The 25,671-nt window shown below is 41.3% G+C and overlaps 1 protein-coding gene across 1 annotated transcript in view; it reads right to left on the bottom strand.

Annotated features, from left to right (window-relative positions):
- Window positions 1-13,680: 13,680 nt before the first annotated feature.
- UROD (uroporphyrinogen decarboxylase) overlaps window positions 13,681-25,671 on the bottom strand; it is a 30,883-nt gene continuing 18,892 nt past the window's right edge. The window contains exon 10 of the mRNA XM_053693561.1: window positions 13,681-14,125. Coding sequence (XP_053549536.1) covers window positions 13,967-14,125 — 159 coding nt within the window. The 3' untranslated portion in view covers window positions 13,681-13,966. The remainder of the gene's footprint in view (window positions 14,126-25,671) is intronic.

Raw genomic sequence — 25,671 nt, 5'->3', positions numbered from 1 at the left:
CTCCTGCCACTTGTCTGCAATCCACATCCCAGGAGTGGAAAATTGGGAAGCGGATTTTCTGAGTCGTCAGACATTTCATCCGGGGGAGTGAGAACTCCATCCGGAAATCTTTGCCCAAATAATTCAATTGTGGGGCATTCCAGACATGGATCGTCGTCAGAACTTCAAGGTTCCTTGCTACGGGTCCAGATCCAGGGATCCCAAGGCGACTCTAGTGGATGCACTAGTAGCACCTTGGAGCTTCAACCTAGCTTATGTGTTCCCACCGTTTCCTCTCATTCCCAGGCTGGTAGCCAGGATCAAACAGGAGAGGGTATCGGTGATCTTGATAGCTCCTGCGTGGCCACGCAGGACTTGGTATGCAGATCTGGTGAATATGTCATCGGCTCCACCATGGAGGCTACCTTTGAGACAGGACCTTCTTGTTCAAGGTCCGTTCGAACATCCGAATCTGGCCTCACTCCAACTGACTGCCTGGAGATTGAACGCTTGATTTTATCAAAGCGAGGGTTCTCAGATTCTGTCATTGATACTCTTGTTCAGGCCAGAAAGCCTGTAACTAGAAAAATCTACCATAAAATATGGAAAAAATATATCTGTTGGTGTGAATCTAAAGGATTCCCATGGAACAAGATAAAAATTCCTAAGATTCTATCCTTTCTTCAAGAAGGTTTGGAGAAAGGATTATCTGCAAGTTCTTTGAAGGGACAGATTTCTGCTTTATCTGTTTTACTTCACAAAAAGCTGGCGGCTGTGCCAGATGTTCAAGCTTTTGTTCAGGCTCTGGTTAGAATCAAGCCTGTTTACAAACCTTTGACTCCTCCTTGGAGTCTTAATTTAGTTCTTTCAGTTCTTCAGGGGGTTCCGTTTGAACCCCTACATTCCGTTGATATCAAGTTATTATCTTGGAAAGTTTTGTTTTTGGTTGCAATTTCTTCTGCTAGAAGAGTTTCAGAGTTATCTGCTCTGCAGTGTTCTCCTCCTTATCTGGTGTTCCATGCAGATAAGGTGGTTTTGCGTACTAAACCTGGTTTTCTTCCGAAAGTTGTTTCTAACAAAAATATTAACCAGGAGATAGTCGTGCCTTCTTTGTGTCCGAATCCAGTTTCAAAGAAGGAACGTTTGTTGCACAATTTGGATGTAGTTCGTGCTCTAAAATTCTATTTAGAGGCTACAAAGGATTTCAGACAAACATCTTCCTTGTTTGTTGTTTATTCTGGTAAAAGGAGAGGTCAAAAAGCAACTTCTACCTCTCTCTCTTTTTGGCTTAAAAGCATCATCAGATTGGCTTATGAGACTGCCGGACGACAGCCTCCTGAAAGAATCACAGCTCATTCCACTAGGGCCGTGGCTTCCACATGGGCCTTCAAGAACGAGGCTTCTGTTGATCAGATATGTAAGGCAGCGACTTGGTCTTCACTGCACACTTTTACTAAATTTTACAAATTTGATACTTTTGCTTCTTCTGAGGCTATTTTTGGGAGAAAGGTTTTGCAAGCCGTGGTGCCTTCCATCTAGGTGACCTGATTTGCTCCCTCCCATCATCCGTGTCCTAAAGCTTTGGTATTGGTTCCCACAAGTAAGGATGACGCCGTGGACCGGACACACCTATGTTGGAGAAAACAGAATTTATGTTTACCTGATAAATTACTTTCTCCAACGGTGTGTCCGGTCCACGGCCCGCCCTGGTTTTTTAATCAGGTCTGATGATTTATTTTCTCTAACTACAGTCACCACGGTATCATATGATTTCTCCTATGCAAATATTCCTCCTTTACGTCGGTCGAATGACTGGGGAAGGCGGAGCCTAGGAGGGATCATGTGACCAGCTTTGCTGGGCTCTTTGCCATTTCCTGTTGGGGAAGAGAATATCCCACAAGTAAGGATGACGCCGTGGACCGGACACACCGTTGGAGAAAGTAATTTATCAGGTAAACATAAATTCTGTTTTTTGGGAGAAAGGTTCTTCAAGCAGTGGTGCCTTCCGTCTTGTCCCTCCCTTATCATCTGTGTCCTCTAGCTTGGGTATTGATTCCCAATAGTAATTAGATGATCCGTGGACTTACTGTGTCATTAGAAAGAAAACAAAATGTATGCTTACCTGATAAATTTATTTATTTCTTGACACGGCCTGCCCTGTTTTCTTAAAGACAGTTTTTTTTTTGTTATAAACCTCAGACACCTCTGCTCCTTGTTGCTTCCTTTCTCTCCTTTGCTTCGGTCGAATGACTGGGGTTGGAGGGAAGGGAGGTGATATTTAACAGCTTTGCTGTGGTGCTCTTTGCCGCCTCCTGCTGGGCAGGAGTGATATTCCCAATAGTAAATAGATGATACATGGACTCACCGTGTCAAGAAAGAAAGACATTTTGTTTGTTTTTTATGCTAAAGTACACGGATGAAGGGAGGGACAAGGCAGGTACTTAAACGGAAGGTACCACTGCCTGTAAAACCTTTCTCCCAAAAATAGCCTCCGAAGAAGCAAAAGAATCAAATTTGTAGAATTTTGAAAAAGTATGAAGCGAAGACCAAGTCGCCGCCTTGCAAATCTGTTCAACAGAAGCCTCATTTTTAAAGGCTCATGTGGAAGCCACAGCTCTAGTAGAATGAGCTGTAATCCTTTCTGGAGGCTGCTGGCCAGCAGTCTCATAGGCTAAGCGGATTATGTTTCTTAGCCAAAAAGAAAGAGAGGTTGCCGAAGCCTTTTGACCTCTCCTCTGTCCACAGTAGACAACAAACAAAGCAGATGTTTGACGAAAATCTTTAGTAGCTTGTAAGTAAAACTTTAAAGCATGAACCACGTCCAGATTGTGTAATAGACGCTCCTTCTTCGAAGAAGGATTAGGACACAAAGACGGAACAACAATCAATTGATTGATATTCTTATTAGATACCACCTTAGGTAAAAACCCAGGTTTGGTACGCAGAACTAACTTATCTGCATGGAAGATCAGATAAGGAGAATCACATTGTAAGGCAGATAACTCGAAAACTCTATGAGCCGAGGAAATAGCTACCAAAAAAAATAACTTTCCAAGATAAAAGTTTGATATCTATGGAATGAAGAGGTTCAAACGGAACCCCCTGAAGAACTTTAAGAACTAAATTTAAGCTCCAACGTGGAGCAACAGGTTTAAACACAGGCTTGATTCTAACTAAAGCCTGACAAAATGCCTGAACGTCTGGGACATCCGCCAGACGCTTGTGCAAAAGAATAGATAGTGCAGAAATCTGTCCCTTTAAGGAACTAGCTGACAATCTTTTCTCCAATCCTTCTGGGAATCCTGACCTTACTCCATGAGTAGCCCTTGGATTCACACCAATAAAGATATTTACGCCATATCTTATGATAGATTTTCCTGGTGACAGGCTTTCGTGTTTGAATTAAGGTATCAATGACTGACTCGGAGAAACCACACTTTGATAAAATCAAGCGTTCAATCTCCAGGCAGTCAGCCTCAGAAAAATTAGATTTGGATGGTTGAAAGGTCCTTGAATTAGAAGGTCCTGTCTCAGCGGCAGAGTCCATGGTGGAAAGGATGACATGTCCACCAGATCTGCATACCAAGTCCTGCGTGGCCACGCAGGCGCTATCAAGATCACCGATGCTCTCTCCTGCTTGATTTTGGCAATCAGACGAGGGAGCAGAGGAAACGGTGGAAACACATAAGCCAGGTTGAAGGACCAAGGCGCTGCTAGAGCATCTATCAGCGTTGCCTTGGGGTCCCTGGACCTGGATCCGTAACAAGGAAGCTTGGCGTTCTGGCGAGACGCCATGAGATCCAGTTCTGGTTTGCCCCAACGATGAACCAATTGTGCAAACACCTCCGGATGGAGTTCCCACTCCCCCGGATGAAAAGTCTGTCAAATTAGAAAATCCGCCTCCCAGTTCTCTACACCTGGGATATGGATAGCTGATAGGTGGCAAGAGTGAATCTCCGCCCAGCGAATTATCTTTGAGACTTCTAACATCGCTAGGGAACTCCTTGTTCCCCCTTGATGGTTGATGTAAGCCACAGTCGTGATGTTGTCCGACTGAAATCTGATGAACCTCATTGTCGCTAGCTGAGGCCAAGCCTGAAGAGCATTGAATATCGCTCTTAGTTCCAGAATGTTTATTGGAAGGAGTGACTCCCCCTGAGTCCACGATCCCTGAGCCTTCAGGGAGTTCCAGACTGCACCCCAACCTAGAAGGCTGGCATCTGTCATTACAATTGTCCAATCTGGCCTGCGAAAGGTAATACCTTTGGACAGATGGACCCGAGATAGCCACCAGAGAAGAGAATCCCTGGTCTCTTGATCCAGATTTAGTAGAGGGGACAAATCTGTGTAATCCCCATTCCACTGACTGAGCATGCAGAGTTGCAGCGGTCTGAGATGTAGGTGTGCAAACGGCACTATGTCCATTGCCGCTACCATTAAGCCAATTACTTCCATGCACTGAGCCACCGAAGGGCGAGGAATGGAATAAAGAACACGGCAGGAATTTAGAAGTTTTGATAACCTGGACTCCGTCAGGTAAATTTTCATTTCTACAGAATCTATCAGAGTCCCTAGGAAGGAAACTCTTGTGAGGGGGGATAGAGAACTCTTTTCCACGTTCACCTTCCACCCATGCGACCTCAGAAATGCCAACACTATGTCCGTATGAGACTTGGCAATTTGGAAGTTTGACGCCTGAATCAGGATGTCGTCTAAATAAGGGGCTACTGCTATGCCCCGCGGCCTTAGGACCGCCAGGAGCGACCCCAGAACCTTTGTAAAAATTCTTGGGGCTGTAGCTAACCCAAAGGGAAGAGCTACAAACTGGTAATGCCTGTCTAGGAAGGCAAACCTGAGAAACCGATGATGATCTTTGTGTATCGGAATGTGAAGATAAGCATCCTTTAAATCCACTGTAGTCATGTATTGACCCTCCTGGATCATAGGTAGGATGGTACGAATAGTCTCCATCTTGAATGATGGAACTCTGAGGAATTTGTTTAAGATCTTTAGATCCAAAATTGGTCTGAAGGTTCCCTCTTTTTTGGGAACCACAAACAGGTTTGAGTAAAATCCCTGTCCCTGTTCCTCCTTTGGAACTGGATGGATCACTCCCATAACTAGGAGGTCTTGTACACAGTGTAAGAATGCCTCTCTCTTTATCTGGTCAAGAAGATATCCCTGGGATATAGTTTCCAACGCCCAGGGATCCTGGACATCTCTTGCCCACGCCTGGGCGAAGAGTGAAAGTCTGCCCCTACTAGATCCGTTACCAGATAGGGGGCCGTTCCTTCATGCTGTCTTAGAGGCAGCAGCAGGCTTTTTGGCCTGCTTACCTTTGTTCCAGGCTTGGTTAGGTCTCCAGACCGTCTTGGACTGAGCAAAAGTTCCCTCTTGTTTTGCATTAGAGGAAGTTGATGCCGCACTTGCCTTGAAGTTTCGAAAGGCACGAAAATTAGACTGTTTGGCCCTTGATTTGGACCTATCCTGAGGAAGGGCATGACCTTTTCCTCCAGTGATATTAGCAATAATCTCCTTCAAACCAGGCATGAATAGGGTCTGCCCCTTGAAGGAAATGCTAAGCAGCTTAGACTTTGAAGTAACGTCAGCTGACCATGATTTAAGCCATAGCGCTCTGCGCGCCTGGATAGCAAAACCAGAATTCTTAGCCGTTAGTTTAGTCAAATGAACAATGGCATCAGAAACAAAAGAATTGGCTAGCTTAAAGGGACATTCCACCCACATTTTTTCTTTTATGATTTAGAAAGAGAATGCAATTATAAACATCTTTCTAATTGACTTATATTATCTAATTTGTTTTATTCTCTTGATATTCTTTGATGAAAAGCATATCTAGATATGATCACTAGCTGCTGATTGGTTGCTGCACAAAGAAGCCTCGTGTGATTGGCTCACCATGTGCATTGCTTTTTCTTCAACTAAGAATATCTAGAAAATGAAGCAAAATAAATAATGGAAGTAAATTGTAATGTTGTTTAAATTTCTATTCTCTATCTGAATCATGAAAGAAAGATTTTGGGTTTACTGGCCCTTTAAGTGCTCTAAGCTTGTCAAGTATGTCATCCAATGGAGTCGCTACCTGTAAAGCCTCTTCCAGAGACTCAAACCAGAACGCCGCAGCAGCAGTGACAGGAGCAATGCATGCAAGGGACTGTAGGATAAAACCTTGTTGAATAAACATTTTCTTAAGGTAACCCTCTAACTTTTTATCCATTGGATCTAAGAAAGCACAACTGTCCTCAACAGAGATAGTAGTACGCTTTGCTAGAGTAGAAACTGCTCCCTCCACCTTAGGAACTGTCTGCCATAAATCCCGTGTGGTGGTGGCGTCTATTGGAAACATTTTTCTAAAAATAGGAGGGGGAGAAAACGGCACACCTGGTCTATCCCATTCCTTAGTAATAATTTCTGTAAACCTTTTAGGTATTGGAAAAACATCAGTGCACACCGGCACTGCATAGTATTTATCCAGTCTACACAATTTCTCTGGCACTGCAATTGTATCACAGTCATTCAGAGCAGCTAAAACCTCCCTGAGTAACACGCGGAGGTGTTCAAGCTTAAATTTAAATGTAGAAATATCAGTATCAGGTTGCATTATCTTCCCTGAGTCAGAAACATCACCCACAGAAAGAAGCTCTCCTTCTTCAGCTTCTGCATATTGTGAGGCAGTATCAGACATAACTCTTAAAGCGTCAGTATGCTCTGTATTTCGTCTAACTCCAGAGCTATCTCGCTTTCCTCTAAATTCAGGTAGTCTGGCTAATACCGCTGACAGTGTATTATCCATGACTGCCGCCATGTCTTGTAAAGTAAACGCTATGGGCGCCCTAGATGTACTTGGTGCCATTTGAGCGGGAGTCAAAGGATCTGACACGTGGGGAGAGTTAGTCGGCATAACTTCCCCCTTGTCAGATTCCTCTGGTGATAAATTTTTTAAAGACAGAATATGATCTTTATTGCTTAAAGTGAAATCAGTACATTTGGTACACATTCTAAGAGGGGGTTCCACCATGGCTTTTAAACATAATGAACAAGGAGTTTCCTCTATGTCAGACATGTTTGTACAGACTAGCAATGAGACTAGCAAGCTTGGAAAACACTTTAAATCAAGTTAACAAGCAAATTCACATATTCTAGAAAAAATCTTAACTGCACATACCTCATAGCAGGATAACCTGCACGCCATTCCCCCGCTGAAGTTACCTCTCTCTTCAGTCATGTGTGAGAACAGCAATGGATCTTAGTAACAACCTGCTAAGATCATAGAAATCACAGTCAGATTCTTCTATTTTTCTGCCTGGGACAAAATAGTACAACTCCGGTACCATTTAAAAATAACAAACTTTTGATTGAAGCAAGATAACAGCTACCTTTCACCACTTTCCTCTTACTACCTCCATGCTTGTTGAGAGTTGCAAGAGAATGACTGGATATGGCAGTTAGGGGAGGAGCTATATAGCAGCTCTGCTGTGGGTGATCCTCTTGCAACTTCCTGTTGGGAAGGAGAATATCCCACAAGTAATGGATGATCCGTGTACTGGATACACCTTACAAGAGAAAAGGAAACTGCTTGCTCTGAAAAAATAAAATAGTAACCTGCTTGCCCCACTTCACAATGGCATTTTATTTGTTTGCTCAAAATACTTGTGGGGCACTGCCCATTCTGCCCTTATAGAGCAACCTCCACTGTATATATCCTATATAATAAAAGGCCAGGTATGTTTATCAGGTGCAGTCGAGACTGCGCAAGAACAAACATACCTGGCTTTGAGCAGCAACGATAGTGGGCTGTGGTGGAGGGGGGTGTACCGTGATGGGGGCGTGCGGTATGAGGTGGAATGGCCGGACAGGAGCGTGCGTGATGGGGCCGTGGTCGAAGGGGGTGCGTAACCAGGCTGGAGTGGGCATGGCTGGGAGAGAGCGCAAAAGAGGGGGGGGAGTGAGGAAAAGAGAGGGGAGGAGAGAGGAAAAGAGAGAGGGGGGGAGAGAGGAAAAGGGGAGGAAAAGAGAGGGGAGAGAGGAAAAGAGGGGAGGAGAGTGATGAAAAGAGGGGAGGAGAGAGGGAGAGATGAAAAGAGGGGAGGAGAGAGGGAGAGATGAAAAGAGGGGAGGAGAGAGGGAGAGATGAAAAGAGGGGAGGAGAGAGGGAGAGATGAAAAGAGGGGGGAGAGAGGGAGAGAGGAAAAGAGGGGGGGGGGGAGAGAGGGAGAGATGAAAAGAGGGGCGGAGAGAGGGAGAGAGGAAAAGAGGGGCGGAGAGAGGAAAAGAGGGACGGAGAGAGGGAGAGATGAAAAGGGGGGAGAAGAAAAAAGGTTAACAGGAATGAACCCTAGGTTTGATTTTTAAATCATTGCTTTTCTTATACCTGTAACGGTGCACGCTCCTGATCCTTCCTTGAGAATATCCTCACACTCTGGATGAATAAGGAGCGTGTACCGGTTAAAATCATTAGCACTAATAGGATCTTGGGGACCAGCTGAGCTGCCTGATACATATGAGAGTTTGCTGTGGAGCGGACTGTGCAGGCTGTTATACTGTGCCTTTAGGGGGTTAAATTATACCTTAAGAATAAGTGTGTAAAGAGGCAACGATTAAAGGCCCATTAAACTTGACATTTCAACAATGCATAAAATGTTTCATTATTGCAAGTGCAACATTATTGCAATATACAATTCGTTATTTTGCTGCCTTTTGTTGTAAAATACATCTAAAATTTGTGCTTGTTTTACTTTCTCCCAGGGAGGTTTGGGTTAATACTTTAGGCAATTTATGTAAGCTTTTGTTTACTTCACCCCCCCTCCCCCTTAGATTCTCAGCAGTCACATGTTTGTAAAGGGTGGATTATCAGTATTGCATCACCAATCATGATAGGAAAAACATTATTTGCAATAGTAACTAAGTTTAATCAGTGCTAAACCAAAGAGATAAAGGCAGGCTTCCCCTGTCTCTCTCAACTGAACAAGTGCAAACAGAGTTTGTGCTATATCTCAATATTAGTTTGTGATTGGTTAGCAGGGATTCTTTTGTTCTGGTGAACAGGGAAATCAGTGAAATGAACAAACATAAAACAATAAACTCATTTGTCAAAATAAAGCTGTTTTTTCATTGTAATATCCTCAGATATGAAAACTCAGAATCATGTAGTTTACAATTTGTATTTAGTGATCATTTAAAAGGCTATACCCGGATAAGTAAATGCAATGCTGACTTTCAAAATGTTTACTGCCCCTTTAATTGATGCTAGAGAAATGCAACTTGTACTTGAATTAAAAGATTGGATGAATATATCCCTAGAACCTGCAGGGTCTTATCAAGGACAAACTACAGGACTTGCACTAAATATCTATAAAGTTAATATAATCATTCAGTGGCAACAGAACACAGTATAACGGTGAGAGGAGACCATAAGCACTAAACGTGGATAAAACGTAGGTAGCTGCACGTCTTGAATGACAATGTATGAAATAAGAACGTACAAATGATAGATATTCATATATTAATACGGTGAGAGACAGGGATTACAGAAAACTACACATTAAAGGTAACTAACATGGTGCATCTCTGTAACATTATACAGATCTGATGCAACAAACTGAAGGAAGTGAAACCCTCTGTAGGTGTAAATATTCAAGGGCACAAACTGTCACACAGGTGGCCCATGGCCAATTCAGTTAAAAACAAAACAAATGTATCAAGAATGAAATGTATTGGTCATTGGGTTTTTGGTATTAAATCAAATGTCAAAAGCTCTTTCATATGATGGGAAAATTCTAGTGCCACAGCAGTCTATAGATAAAAGTGGCACAGGCAGGTTTGCAGATTTTGAGTGTATTGTAAGGGAACCATACACTGTAAGACCCAAGTTCAGATTAGTGTGTATAACCCATCAGTAATAACCTTAATGCAAGGGGTCAGGTGGTAAATCACCTGTAAGTATCACATTTTATTTGTTCTTTGGGTATCCTTTGTCGAAGAGCATACATAGTTTCAGGGGCGTCCATGTGCCGTGCCACTCTGGCTGCAGTGTTTGTAACAGTATATAAAATCACTACAAAGACTGTTTCAGACATGTATATGCTTCTGTGCCTATCTCAATGTGTTTTTCAACAAAGGATGAAAAGGGAACAAAGTAAATTTGATTGGAAGATCAATGAGTTCAATCAATCCAAGTGTCTGTTCATTTAAATAGGTCTTGTTTTTTTGTGTTAAATGGACATAAAAGAGCAAAAAGAAAAGGCTCTAATATGTAAGACCATTTTATTGCCGCACTCTTGCTTGTATATAACTGTTTAACACCTGCAAATGGATTAAACACATATTTAAAAACAGCTCCGGAGCAGCAATGCACTACTGGGCACTAACTGAACACAGGTGACCCAATGATAAGATACATGTGTTTAGACAACCAATCACTAGCTAGTTCCCAGTAGTGCACTGCTGCTGAGGATATGTGTATATGCTTTTCAACAAAAGGATAGAAAGAGAATAATGTACATTTGATAATAGAAGCAAATTTATTTTTCAAATTGCATGCTCTGTCTAAATCTTAAAAGTTTATAGGGACGTGAAACCCCAACATTTTCTTTCATGATTAAAATAGAGCATTCCATTTTAAAAAGCTTTTTAATTTATTTCTATTGTCAATTTTCTTCATTCTCTTGGTATCTTTTGTTGAAAAGCAGGGATGTAAGCTTAGGAGCCGGCCTATTTCTGTAGCACTATATGGCAGCTGTTTTGCAAGACTCTTATTCATTTCCAAGAGCACTAAATGGCAGCACAATTTCTTGTCATGCAGTGCTCCAGACACCTAGGTATCTCTTCAACAAAGAATATCATGGGAACAAAGCAAATTTGATAAAAAAAAGTAAAATTGGAAACTTTTTTTAATGTTATGCTCTGCCTGAATAACTAAAGAAAATTTGGGTTTCATATCACTTTAATTTTGTCCCATTTTAAAAGGGACAGTCTACAATATAATTTGTATTGTTTAAAAAGAAACATAATCCCTTTATTATCCATTCCCCAGTTTTGCATAACAAACACTGTTATATTAGTACACTTTTTATTTCTGTGACTAACTTATATCTAAGCCTCTTCTGACAGCCCCCTGATCACATGACTTTTTATTTATTATCTATTGACTTGCAGTTAGTACTGTGTTGTCCTAAATCTTAAATAACTCCTCGGGTGTGAACACATTGTTATCTATATGGCCCACATGAACTAGCAGTCTCCTGTTGCAAATAAAAAAGCATGTGACAAGAGGCTGCCTATAGCGGCTTAGAAACAGGAAGAATTTAAATGTTGGTTGTGCAAAGCTGGGGAATGGGTACTAAAGGCGTCATCTATCTTTTTAAACTATAACAATTTTAGTGTAGAATGTCCCTTTAAGTTTTCCTGCTAGAAATCACAGAGCAAGCATAATAGTGTGTTGTGTGAATATAGAGCTTCCCAAAGTTCCTTGGTTACTTGGGCAAATTCTTGTTAAAAGGATTAAGTACAAATTCTATGCCATTAAAGGGACAGTTCACCCAAAAACTTTCTCCCCTTTAAATTATTCCCAATGATCCTTTATACCTGCTAGAGTGTATTAAATTGGTTGCAAGTAGCTCCTTTACTCATATTTCATTTGAAATAGCTGATTTAGCTTGTGGTTTCCCAACCTATACAGAAAGTTTTGATACTGGCGTATACGCTATTGACAAGCCTAAGTAAACACAGCCAGCAGAAGAGATTACACCCTCAGTGGGGGGCATGATAGTTAAGTAATAAAATGATAATTTTCCATTGTTCTCTCTATGTATTGAGCTTTGGTGTTCCAGACAAATATAAGATAAGGAAGCAAGTCTGTGTACATGAAAGTGATAACATAATGAGATCTGATATTACCTGAAGCTCAACCCATTGTAATAGGCTGTGGTTTCAAAGCACAAAACCAGCTACTTCATATACACAAATAAACCTTACAATGCAATTTCTCAAATATTTTATACTCTGCAGTTGGTATAACAAGTCATTTAAAATACATTTATGGAAAAACAATTTTACAGTGTACTGTCCCTTTAACAGTGCACTAGTACAATACACTAATGCATCAGCGCGTTCCCTTCTTCCACTTTTATGTCCCTTGAAACCTTCTGTGCTGTTCTGAACCTATTAAATCGTGGTATAATTTGTCCAGTTATTTTAAAGGCATATAAGAAAATACTCTCACGCCTCCGCAATGTGCCTGTTGGGGACATTATTAAAGTGATAGCAAACGCCAAAAATTATATTGTTTAAAAATATAGATAATCCCTTTATTACCTATTCCCCAGTTTTGCATAACCAACACAGTTCTATTAATAGACTTTTTACCTCTGTAATTACCAAACTCTACCAACAATATATGGCAGCAGTTTTATAAATGTTATACATTTGCAAGTAGGTGGCGGCAGTGTTTCCCATCATGTGTTGCTTCAGAAATGTGCACGCTTCCTATCAAGATATCTCTTCAATAATGAAAACCATGAGAGTGAAGTAAATTAGTAACTTTAATTGTATGCTCAGGCTGAATCACAAAAAATAATTTTGGGTTTCATATTCTAAGATTACATGAATGTCAATTAAATGTTAGATATTTGCATTATTTCCTTTATTTGTTAATAAAATAAAGCCTGAAAATGGGTGCGGTCAGAAGCATTTGTTTATTTTCTGTGCCAGATTTATTAGATTAAAATTGCAACACACAAATATCTGTGCAAATGAACCGCCATTTTGTTTTACTAGTGAACAGCAAAGCTTGAAATAATGCACATGCCTGTTATATATCCGCAGTTAAAGGGAGAGTCTAATCAAAATTAAACTTGCATGATTCAGATAGGGCACTGGTTTTCAAGCCTGTCCTCAGGCCTCCCCAACAGGCCAGGTTTTCTGGATTACCTTGGATGAGAGCAGGTAAAATAATGTTTACTAATCAGCTGATTATTTCACCTGTGCTCCAGTTCAGATATCCACAAAATGTGACCTGTTAGGTAGGTCTGAGGACAGGTTTGAAAATCAGTGAGATAGGGCATGTAATTATAAACAACTTCCCAATTTACTTTAATCATCAAATTTGCTTTGTTCTCTTGGAATTCTTTGTTGAAACCCAAACCTAGGATGGCTCATATGCCAATTTCTAAAGCCCTTGTAGGCCGCCTCTTATCTCAGTGCATATGACAGTTTTTCACAGCTAGAGGGCGTTAGTTTGTATGTGTGCCATATAGATAACATTGTGCTTACGCCTGTAGTTACTTATGAGAGGGCATTGATTGGCTAAAATTCAAGTCTGACAAAAGAACTGAAATAAGGGAGCAGTCGGCAGAGGCTTAGATACAAGGTTCTGTGAAATAATACAAGTTTTACTATTAAATTATAGTGGAACATCTTGTCTATTTCAGTGACGATTGATTTCTCCAAATAAGGCATGGTAAGTGGTCTTTAGCCATTGAAAAAAACAATTGCATCAAAGTGTAGAACTATTCATACTTGGGTAGTATAGCAATACCTTAACATACCAGCCAAGTGTCTTTGGAGATTGACTGACACTTTACCCTCGCACAATAAATTCAATCTTTATTTCTTCAGATATTAGGTGGGGAAAATAATTGTAGATTTTTTTTTCTCATCCATTAACTTTCTACATCACACGTATAATGATTTTTCAAGTCTTAATATTTTTTATTATCAGTGAGCACAATTAGAGGCGTCACACAACATCAAATTTACATCTGCTTAAAATAAGACTGAAATGTTTTTGTGCAGAGACAGAAGCAATAAGGAAATACAAAAGTCTGAATGATATTTTTAGTCCATAATGTAACTAGGAGGATTTATTGCATCATTATCTGCAATACTGTTTCATGGTACAAAATCAGCACAGAGTTCAGGTATCTCTAATACCCTCTGGAGACAGCAGCGTGACACAGGACCAATCTTGTGCTTAGTTGTCCTTCACCTCAGAGTACTTGTGTACAGCAGCTATAAAGGCTCCAACATGCTCAGGATCCATATCTGGGTACAAGCCGTGGCCCAAGTTTGCAATATAACCAAGTCGGCCAAAAGCTTTTATCATATTCTTCACAGTTCCCTCAATATCCTCCTGCAATAGTCAATGGGAAAGTAAATAGCAGATCACAACCAGCAAACCTGTCCCAAAAGCTCTTAGTGGCTTTAAAACCAGTGATATGAATTCGCCAATACTACGCTTGTGTGTGTTGGGCTGATACATAACATAGGTGACACCTTGTCATAGTGACATTCTCGTTTCATTCATTTTCTAAGCCACCTGTACAAGACAATTACACCCTTAGTATCTTTCCTTAAAAAGTTTTAAAACTCAAAAATGAATTACCGTTGCAAAATACAATTTTTTTTGTCCCACATTCCCTAGAGAGCCCAAAAAGAAAAAAAATGTATGCTTACCTGATAAATTTCTTTCTTTCTGAACATGGAGAGTCCATGACATCATTCCAATTAATAGTGGGATATTCAACTCCTGGCCAGGCAGGAGGAGACAAAGAGCACCCCAGCAAAGCTGTTAAGTGTCACTTTCCTTACCCATAACCCCGTCATTCAGCCGAAGGGAAATGGAAAAAGAAGATAACACAAAGGTGAAAAAGGTGCCTGAGGTTTACTCAAAAAACTCTGCCAAATTATAATGAAAAAAAGAGGGCAGGGTCTTGGACTCTCCATGTCTGGAAATAAATAAATTTATCAGGCAAGCATAAAATTTTGTTTTCTTTCCTATGACATGGAGAGTCCACTACGTCATTCCAATTACTAGTGGGAACCAATACCCAAGCTAGAGGACACAGAATGAACAGGGAGGGAGAACAAGGCAGGAGAACCTAGACAGAAGGCACCACCGCTTGAAGAACATTTCTCCCAAAACAGGCCTCAGCCGAGGCAAAAGTATCAAATTTATAGAATTTGGAAAAAGTATGCAAAGAGGACCATGTTGCCGCCTTGCAAATCTGTTCCACAGAAGCTTCGTTTATGAAAGCCCAAGAAGAGGAGACAGTCCTAGTGGAATGAGCTGTAATTCAATCAAATCAAACGTCTTTAGCAGAGGGAAAGAGTAGTACAAGTGGCCTTCTAACCCTTTCCAGAAAAAACAACAAACAGGGCAGAAGATTGCTGAAAATCTTTAGAAGCTTGAAGGTAAAGTTTTAAGAGCATGCACCACATCCAAGTTATGCAAAAGATGTTCCATATGAAAAGGAGGAGGACAAAAAGACACAACAACATCCTGATTAATGTTTTAATCTGACAGTACCTTAGGGAAGAATCCCAATTAAGTACAAAGGACCTCCTTATCTGCATGAAAATCACACTGCAGAGCTGAAAACTCAAACTCTGCGAGCAGAAGAAATAGTAAGGAGAGACAAAACTTTCCAATATAACAACTTAATATCAACAACATGCATCGGCTCAAACAGAGCCTGCTGCAAAACTATAAGAACTAGGTTAAGGCTCCAAGGAGGAGCAACCAATTTAAACACAGGCCTGAATCTGACCAGGGCCTGAACAAAAACTTGAACATCTGGAAAATCTGCCAGATGTTTGTGGAAAAGAATAGGCAAAGGAGAAATCTGATCCTTCAGAGTACTGACTAACAACTCTTTCTCCAAACCAAACTGAAGAAACAACAAAAATTCGGAGAATCCTCACCCGACTCCAGGAGAAGCCTATAGCTTTGTACCAAAAAAGATATTTACATCATACCATTATGGTAAATCCTGGAGTAACAAGATTACGAGCCTGAAGCATAGTATCAATGACCGCTTCCAAAAAACCATGTCTAGATAGAACTAGGCGTTCAATCACTAAGTAGTCAGCTTCAGAGAAACCAGATTTGGATGGAGAAAAGGACCCCGAGTTAGAAGGTCCTTCTTCAGAAGAAACCTCCAAGGGGGAGAGATAATATTTTCACCAGATCTGCAAACCAGATCCTGCAAGGTCAGACAGGAACTATTAGAATCACAGACCCTCGTTCCTGCTTGATGAGAGCAATGACTCGTGGAAGGAGAGCAAATGGAGGAAAAGTTATGCTAGATTGAAAACCCACAGAACTGCCAGGGTAGCTATCAGGGCGGCCTGAGGATCTCTTGACCGTACTTTGGAAGCTTGGCGTTCTGACAAGACGCCATCAGATTCAACTTCGGAACCCCCCACATGAGGGTTATCCCGGAGAACACTTCCGGATGGAGAGCCCACTCCCTGGGATGAAAGTCTGTCTGCTCAGAAAATTTGCCTCCCAATCGTTCATTCCTGGGATGTGGATAGCACATAGGAAACAACAGTGAGCCTCCAACCACTGAGATTCCACAGAAGCTTCAATCTTGATGCGAGTCACCTCCTTCATAGCCAAGGAACTCTGAGTTCCTCCCTGATGGTTGATTTAGGCAACTGAGGTGATGTTGTCCGATCAGAATCTGATAAACTGGACTAAAGATACTGAAGCCAAGTTTTCAAGGCATAGAAAATTACTCTCAACTCCAAGATGTTTATGGGGAGAGAAGACTCCTTTCCACAGGCCCTGAGCTTTTAGAAAACCCCATACTGCTCCACAGCCTAATAGGCTGGCCTCCGTAGTCACAATAACCCAGGAAGGTCTAGGAAGAAAGTGCCCTGAGCAAATCACCTACTTACATCCACCACAACACCTGTCAACAACCTGAACAGATGACAGGTTTTGCGTGAAATAATAGCAATTAGATTATCTGTATCACCTACAGAACTGAACGCAGTATAGTACTGCACTGAGGCGTATCCTCATACAGCGTTGTGCTGACACATTAACATGGCTAACAGAATTTAGAAACGGCTCCACAAAATAGGACCTTTAGCGTTATATACAAGTATATAATGAACAGCTCGCCAAAGAATACAGCAGTGCGTGCCAAAAACACCGCCATGAGGCGGGAAGTAAAAATGGCGCTGCCAATTATACAAGGGGAGCCCCTGCCATGCTAGCTACTGGGACAACTAAAGTCTAAAGAGTGCACATACCAAGCACTTACTTCATAAAAAACCCATCTATGAGCAATCCCAATATAAGAGCTCTAAGGCTGGGTCAAGATTAAACAGAAGCCTTAACAACATACCTAGTGCCGTTAATCTTTCTGTCTCTCTCATGTGGCTGCCTATAATGGCTCAACCACCAACACAAAGACCCAACGAGCAGTGACCTCCACATTAACAGAGGTGACGTCGCTAAAAAATAAAATCTACCGGCATTAAGAAGCTTCATCAACAAATGCCCTAAGGTATTCTGTTAAAGTACTTGCCCCTACGGACTATTAAATTAGCAAAAATCGGGGGCGGAGTTAACCACCGAACTAGTTGGTCGCATTTCTATAGAGCTCCGGTTCCAACTATTATAAAAGAGACTCATATGACTTATTTCATAGCTCAAACTCATCTGGATTGAGTCCCATTTATAGAAATCACTTTCAGAACGAGCTGGAGAAGCCTTTATAAGCCTTATAATACTTTATTGGACGACTATTGGCATAGTGGATAAGGCTTTCGAGATAATCAAAATAGCGGAGCCTTCGTGTGAACAGAGACTTATAGGTGTATTGGAGGAATGCTTTTCACATTTCAGGCAAGAACTTGCAAGAGTGTTTGGGCAGGAACCGGCAGCTGAAGCGACTTCTAAAGATTCTAAGAGAATACAGTGCTTCTCCAAGGGTAATCTGCAATATTGTTGTGTGACTCACCCTTGCGATATCGGAAGCAAAGCTGTCTTGAAGCGGGAATGGAGCCCTGGGTCTACACTGAACTATCTGATCTCGGATGTGGCAGATGTCCACCTGGATGGACACAAGGTCCGGAATTTGGGGCAGGCCCTGAAGGAGCACATGGCGGGGCCGTATCTAAACCTGACTAAACAACAAGAGGGTTTTTGGCCTAAACATATTTACTTTGAAGCTCGGGAGTCAAGCGTTGGAGAGACTTCAGCAGACAAGGGTAATCCTCGTGCTTTTAAACCAGGGCTCCTGGCTACCGTTCATACCGGAGAGTGACCCGCCCGTAAGTAAACAAAGTGCTGTCCTATCATTGAATGAGGGAAAGAGACCCTGTCCTAATGCACTGGAAACCTATCTTCTAATACTGGAAAGTGCAACACCAGAGAGATCCAGTGGTCCGGTTAGTCGATGGGGTAGAGTATCTATAGACTGGATAAAGGAACTGTGCACTGCAAATCTCTTATTGTTCTGTGGAACCGCTGCTTGGATTCTTGGCATTGGATTAGGATGATTTATAGATGTACCTCCACGCTGCTACTTGGATTAATGGCGTAGTTCAAAAAGTATACCCGTTGTTAATGCTGTGCAATGTTTTTTGTTTGGTCCGGTTATTATGGTATGTTTGCAATTGTTCTATATAAGCTAGTTTCTGAAGTCACTGTTTAGTTGATTTAATGTTTCAGGATTGCGCTATACACCATGTGCACTCATCCTGAGCAGACTGTAATACATTGTTTTGGGACATGATTTCTTTATGCAGTGAACATTGTGCAGAGTCCGGTGCATATCTGATGAGACTTTATGTTATTTTGACAGTTCACCTCAGTTTGCCTGTTTTACAGTTACCGGTACTGTTCTACACATGCTAATGCACATATACCACACGCTAGAGTGGAATTATACTTGCTGACTCTTAACATGTTGCCCTGTTTCTACCAACTCGCAGGGCTCTATATGTTCCATATGATCCTTGCTTTCTATGTCAAGCGACAGCTTAGTCTAATGTTAATGTATATTTACCTCTAGATATAATAGCAAAATGATAAGTGCCAATGTTTTACCATGCTCAGTTTGACATATCATTTTCTATTTACTTCATATGTTAGTTTTAATAGCAAGGTACTGTTGTAATGGCTTATCTTTATAAGTTATAAGAAGGTATTAGCTATACTGGTGCAACTTGGGTATGCAGCAATTAGCCGCCCATATATATTATTTTATATTTTTATTCCCCATACTTGTGGTTAGTTTCCTATTCATACTCTGGCGCGGGCTGATTATTTTCACATTTTTCTTCTTTTTTGATCTATATGTCTATACCGGACATGTCCACTAAATGGGAGTACAACCACAATTCTACATTCACTAGTGAAGTGGGGTTTTTATTTTTCTGTTTATATTTCTAGCGCAGCAGTAAGTTGCAGTATAAAAAAGCTTATGCTGAACTCCTAGAGAATTCTTAGATCGTATGAGACTCTGGTAAGACAGACTAAGTAGTAGCTGATCTTCTTCATTGTAAAATACTACAGGAAACAGGGTTATCCATATAATGTATGTATTTTCTGTAAAGATATTTGTATGTTTTATTTTTCAGAAATTATGTAAGTGCAAGGTTTCTAGTTGTATTATGTACATAAATATATTTCTATGGGTCTTTCTTAACCTATGGGATCATCCAGATTGTTCAACATGCTGTATATATGTTTTGAATTTAGCCTACCTCCTGGAATATTAACAGACATAGTATGGAACACAGCTCTTGCAGGTCTCTGGGTGGTTTCTGACAGGGTTGATAGATACCCAGAGGTTCTTAAGATAGTTAGGTATTTGGGGACTGGGCTGTCAGCGACCGAGATGGCCTAGTCTTGACTATGTAGTAAATGATATTGAGGATTCTCCTTAACATATTAACACCCAAGGCACTCCAGAATATACTTATATAAGTTAACCACTACTATTACTTTAACAGTGTGACCTGGGTTTCCTCATAATTTTCCCCCAAATAGTTCCGTATTTTAATTTACATACCGCCTATTCTTAAACTCTTTGTAGCAGTGATAAACATTTATTCAACATGCTTGCGAGTCATAAAAAAACGTGAGACAAACTGCCTGTAATTTTATTGACTCTTTAATGGGTCCTGTATAAGCAAGGAAGTTAAGCTTCTGTATACCTTTATAGAGAATATGATATACCTCCTTTGAAGACGTTAGAGTACATATGGTATGAGTCCTTTATATTATGACGAACTCTGTTCCCCCATCATATAGCTTAATGATTAAGCATAGGAGCACAGACCCCATATGAAAATCCCTAAACTTTGGTTAAAACTTATTATACATAGCAGTTGTTGATATAATCCCTCCTACCCTTTATGAGGCATGATTATAAATATTTTACATGTTCTATCTGGTATAGTCATGTTCTATTAGTTTCAATAGCACCCAAAAGGTCCATAGGGGACCTTATATTCTTGTAAACCTCCTTATATTCGCTATAATAGATGTGTTAATGGTCTGAAAGAGACCCTATTTTTGGTTAGGAGGCAAAAAACTTAGGATTACCACTAGATAATATTCCTATATTTCTTTTGGTTGTATCAAGTAGTTGTCACTTAGATAGTTGGTAACAATGTTGTACTAATCATATTTCTTCTGTTAAGTGTGATCAGTCCACGGGTCATCATTACTTGTGGGATATTAACTGCTCCCCTACAGGAAGTGCAAGAGGATTCACCCAGCAGAGTTGCTATATAGCTCCTCCCCTCTATGTCACCTCCAGTCATTCTCTTGCACCCAACGACTAGATAGGATGTGTGAGAGGACTATGGTGATATATTTAGTTTTTATATCTTCAATCAAAAGTTTGTTATTTTATAATAGCACCGGAGTGTGTTATTCCTTCTCTGGTAGAATTTGAAGAAGAATCTACCTGAGTTTTTCTATGATTTTAGCCGGAGTAGTTAAGATCATATTGCTGTTTCTCGGCCATCTGAGGAGAGGTAAACTTCAGATCAGGGGACAGCAGGCAGATTAATCTGCAAAGAGGTATGTAGCAGTTTATTATTTTCTGACATGGAATTGATGAGAAAATCCTGCCATACCGTTATAATGTAAACTCAGCCTTGAATGCAGTAGATGTAGCTGATATCAGGCTGTCATGTATGTATATTTTACACTTCAGTTTTCTGGGAAATGGTACTTCTCTGGCTTTTAAACTGTATACATAGACTTAACCTATTTTGCAGGGACTTGCAATAGGTTTTAAATGACAATTAATTATTGAGGTAAAACGTTTTTTTGCTGGCATGTAAAAACGTTTTTTTCTCTGAGGTACTGGGTGAAAAAATGTTTTGGGCACTTTTTTTCCACTTGGCAATAGTTTTGATTTAAATTAGAGCAGTTCACTGATCCCTCTCACTGTTATGTGTGTGGGGGAGGGGCCATTTTGGTGCTTTCACTATGCATCAGAAAAACTCAGTCAGAGGTTCATTTTCTTCCTGCATGATCCGGTTCATCTCTACAGAGTTCAGGGATCTCAAGAGTCTTTTTTGAGGGAAGTAATCATTCACAGCAGAGCTGTGCTGATTGTATTGACTGTGATATAAAAAACGTTTATTTGTGTATTTTTTTTCTGCTGCCTGGGTTAGTTATCATTTGCTGAGGGGAACAATCCTTTGCTAAAACTGTATATTCTGACAAAGATTGATGCTATAACTTAATTATTTTATCTGTTATAATATTTTCTGTGCTTCTTAAAGGCACAGTTCGTTTTCATATTATTTGTAAATTACTTTGAAAAGTATTTCCAAGTTGCTGTTTATTTGCTAGTGTGTTAAACATGTCTGATTCAGAGGAATATCTCTGTGCTATATGTGTTAATGCCAAAGTGGAGCCCAATAGAAATTTATGTACTAAATGTATTGATGCTACTTTAAAAAATAGTCAATCTGTACAAATTGAACATATTTCACCAAACAACGAGGGGAGAGTTATGCCGACTAACTCGCCTCACGTGTCAGTACCTGCATCTCCCGCTCAGGAGGTGCGTGATATTGTAGCGCCGAGTGCATCTGGGCGGCCATTACAAATCACATTACAAGATATGGCTACTGTTATGACTGAAGTTTTGGCTAAACTACCAGAACTAAGAGGTAAACGTGATCACTCTGGGATGAGAACAGAGTGCGCTGATAATGCAAGGGCCATGTCTGATACTGCGTCACAGTTTGCAGAACGTGAAGACGGAGAGCTTCATTCTGTGGGTGACGGTTCTGATCCAAATAAACTGGACTCAGACATTTCAAATTTTAAATTTAAGCTTGAGAACCTCCGTGTGTTACTAGGGGAGGTATTAGCGGCTCTGAATGATTGTAACACAGTTGCAATCCCAGAAAAAATGTGTAGGTTGGATAAATATTTTGCGGTACCGACGAGTACTGACGTTTTTCCTATACCTAAGAGACTTACTGACATTGTTACTAAGGAGTGGGATAGACCCGGTGTGCCTTTCTCACCCCCTCCTATATTCAGAAAAATGTTTCCAATAGACGCCGCCACACGGGACTTATGGCAAATGGTCCCTAAGGTGGAGGGAGCAGTTTCTACTTTAGCTAAGCGTACCACTATCCCAGTGGAGGATAGCTGTGCTTTTTCAGATCCAATGGATAAAAAATTAGAGGGTTACCTTAAGAAAATGTTTGTTCAACAAGGGTTTATATTGCAACCTCTTGCATGTATTGCGCCTGTCACGGCTGCAGCAGCATTTTGGTTTGAGTCTCTGGAAGAGACACTTCAATCATCCACACTAGATGACATCACACACAAACTTAAATTCCTTAAGTTAGCTAATTCATTTATTTCAGATGCCGTAGTACATTTAACTAAACTTGCGGCTAAAAATTCAGGATTCGCCATTCAGGCACGCAAAGCTCTGTGGCTAAAATCCTGGTCAGCTGATGTTACGTCTAAATCTAAATTGCTTAATATTCCTTTCAAAGGGCAGACCTTATTCGGGCCCGGCTTGAAAGAGATTATTGATGACATTACAGGAGGTAAAGGTCATGCCCTGCCTCAGGACAAGGCCAAAGCCAAGGCTAGACAGTCCAATTTTCGTTCCTTTCGTAATTTCAAAGCAGGAGCAGCATCAACTTCCTCTGCACCAAAACAGGAAGGAGCTGTTGCTCGCTACAGACAAGGCTGGAAACCTAACCAGTCCTGGAACAGGGGCAAACAGGCCAGAAAAGGCCCCTAAGACAGCATGAATTGAGGGCCCCCGATCCGGGACCGGATCTAGTGGGGGGCAGACTTTCCCTCTTCGCCCAGGCTTGGGCAAGAGATGTTCAGGATCCCTGGGCGTTAGAGATCATATCTCAGGGATACCTTCTGGACTTCAAATCCTCTCCCCCAAGAGGGAGATTTCATCTGTCAAGGTTGTCAACAAACCTAACAAAGAAGGAAGCGTTTCTACGCTGCGTACAAGATCTTTTATTAATGGGAGTGATCCATCCAGTTCCGCGGTTGGAACAAGGACAAGGGTTTTACTCAAATCTGTTTGTAGTTCCCAAAAAGAGGGAACCTTCAGGCCAATCTTGGATTTAAAGATCCTAAACAAATTCCTAAGAGTTCCATCGTTCAAGATGGAAACTATTCGAACAATTTTGCCCATGATCCAAGAGGGTCAGTACTTGACCACAGTGGATTTAAAGGATGCTTACCTTCACATACCGATTCACAGAAGTCATTACCGGTATCTAAGGTTTGCCTTTTTAGACAGGCATTACCAGTTTGTAGCTCTTCCATTCGGACTGGCTACGGCTCCAAGAATCTTCACAAAGGTTCTGGGCACTCTTCTGGCGGTACTAAGACCGCGAGGAATTTCAGTAGCTCCGTACTTAGACGACATACTGATACAAGCTTCAAGCTTTCAAACTGCCAAATCTCATACAGAGATAGTACTGGCATTTCTAAGGTCGCATGGATGGAAAGTGAACGAAGAGAAAAGTTCTCTCTTTCCACTCACAAGAGTTCCCTTCCTGGGGACTCTGATAGGTAAATCTTCATTTCTACAGAATCTGACAGAGGACAGGTTAACAAAACTTCAAAATGCATGCCGTGTCCTTCATTCCATTCAAGAGACCAGAAATTCTCTTCTATGGTGGCTTTATCGGCCACATCTGTCCAGGGGAATGCCATTCAGCAGGCCAGACTGGTCAATTGTAACAACAGACGCCAGCCTACTAGGTTGGGGCGCTGTCTGGAATTCTCTGAAGGCTCAGGGACTATGGAATCAGGAGGAGAGTCTTCTTCCAATAAACATTCTGGAATTGAGAGCAGTCCTCAATGCTCTTCTGGCTTGGCCCCAGTTAGCAACTCGGGGGTTCATCAGGTTCCAGTCGGACAACATCACGACTGTAGCTTATATCAACCATCAGGGAGGGACAAGAAGCTCCCTAGCAATGATGGAAGTATCGAAGATAATTCGCTGGGCAGAGTCTCACTCTTGCCACCTGTCTGCAATCCACATCCCGGGAGTGGAGAACTGGGAGGCGGATTTCTTAAGTCGTCAGACTTTTCATCCGGGGGAGTGGGAACTTCATCCAGAGGTCTTTGCCCAAATACTTCCACGTTGGGGCAAACCAGAGATAGATCTCATGGCGTCTCGACAGAACGCCAAGCTTCCGCGCTACGGGTCCAGATCCAGGGATCCGGAGCGGTCCTGATAGATGCCTTGACAGCACCATGGACCTTCAGGATGGCTTATGTGTTTCCACCTTTCCCGATGCTTCCTCGATTGATTGCCAGAATCAAACAGGAGAAAGCATCAGTGATTCTAATAGCGCCTGCATGGCCACGCAGGACTTGGTATACAGATCTGGTGGACATGTCATTCTGTCCACCTTGGTCGTTACCTCTGAAACAGGACCTTCTGATTCAGGGTCCTTTCAAACATCAAAATCTAACTTCTCTGAAGCTGACTGCTTGGAAATTGAACGCTTGATCTTATCAAAGCGTGGTTTTTCTGAGTCAGTTATTGATACCTTAATACAGGCTAGGAAGCCTGTCACCAGAAAGATTTACCATAAAATATGGCGTAAATACCTATATTGGTGCGAATCCAAAGGTTACTCTTGGAGTAAGGTTAGGATTCCTAGGATATTGTCTTTTCTACAAGAAGGTTTAGAAAAGGGGTTATCCGCTAGTTCCTTAAAGGGACAGATCTCAGCTCTGTCCATTCTGTTACACAAGCGTCTGTCAGAAGTTCCAGACGTTCAGGCTTTTTGTCAGGCTTTGGCCAGGATTAAACCTGTGTTTAAAGCTGTGGCTCCACCATGGAGTTTAAACCTTGTTCTTAACGTTTTACAGGGTGTTCCGTTTGAACCCCTTCATTCCATTGATATAAAGTTGTTATCTTGGAAAGTTCTATTTTTAATGGCTATTTCCTCGGCTCGAAGAGTCTCTGAGTTATCAGCCTTACATTGTGATTCTCCTTATTTGATTTTTCACTCGGATAAGGTAGTTCTGCGTACTAAGCCTGGGTTCTTACCTAAGGTAGTCACTAACAGGAATATCAATCAGGAGATTGTTGTTCCATCCTTGTGCCCAAATCCTTCTTCGAGGAAGGAACGTCTTTTGCACAATCTGGATGTAGTTCGTGCCCTTAAATTTTATTTACAGGCAACTAAAGATTTTCGACAAACGTCTTCCCTGTTTGTCGTTTACTCTGGTCAGAGGAGAGGTCAAAAAGCTTCTGCTACCTCTCTCTCTTTTTGGCTTCGTAGCATAATTCGTTTAGCTTATGAGACTGCTGGACAGCAGCCTCCTGAAAGAATTACAGCTCATTCCACTAGAGCTGTGGCTTCCACTTGGGCCTTTAAGAATGAGGCCTCTGT

The sequence above is a fragment of the Bombina bombina genome, chromosome 10 (genome assembly GCF_027579735.1).
Source record: "Bombina bombina isolate aBomBom1 chromosome 10, aBomBom1.pri, whole genome shotgun sequence".
Classification (NCBI taxonomy): domain Eukaryota; kingdom Metazoa; phylum Chordata; class Amphibia; order Anura; family Bombinatoridae; genus Bombina; species Bombina bombina.
This window is presented reverse-complemented; position numbering and strand designations above follow the sequence as displayed.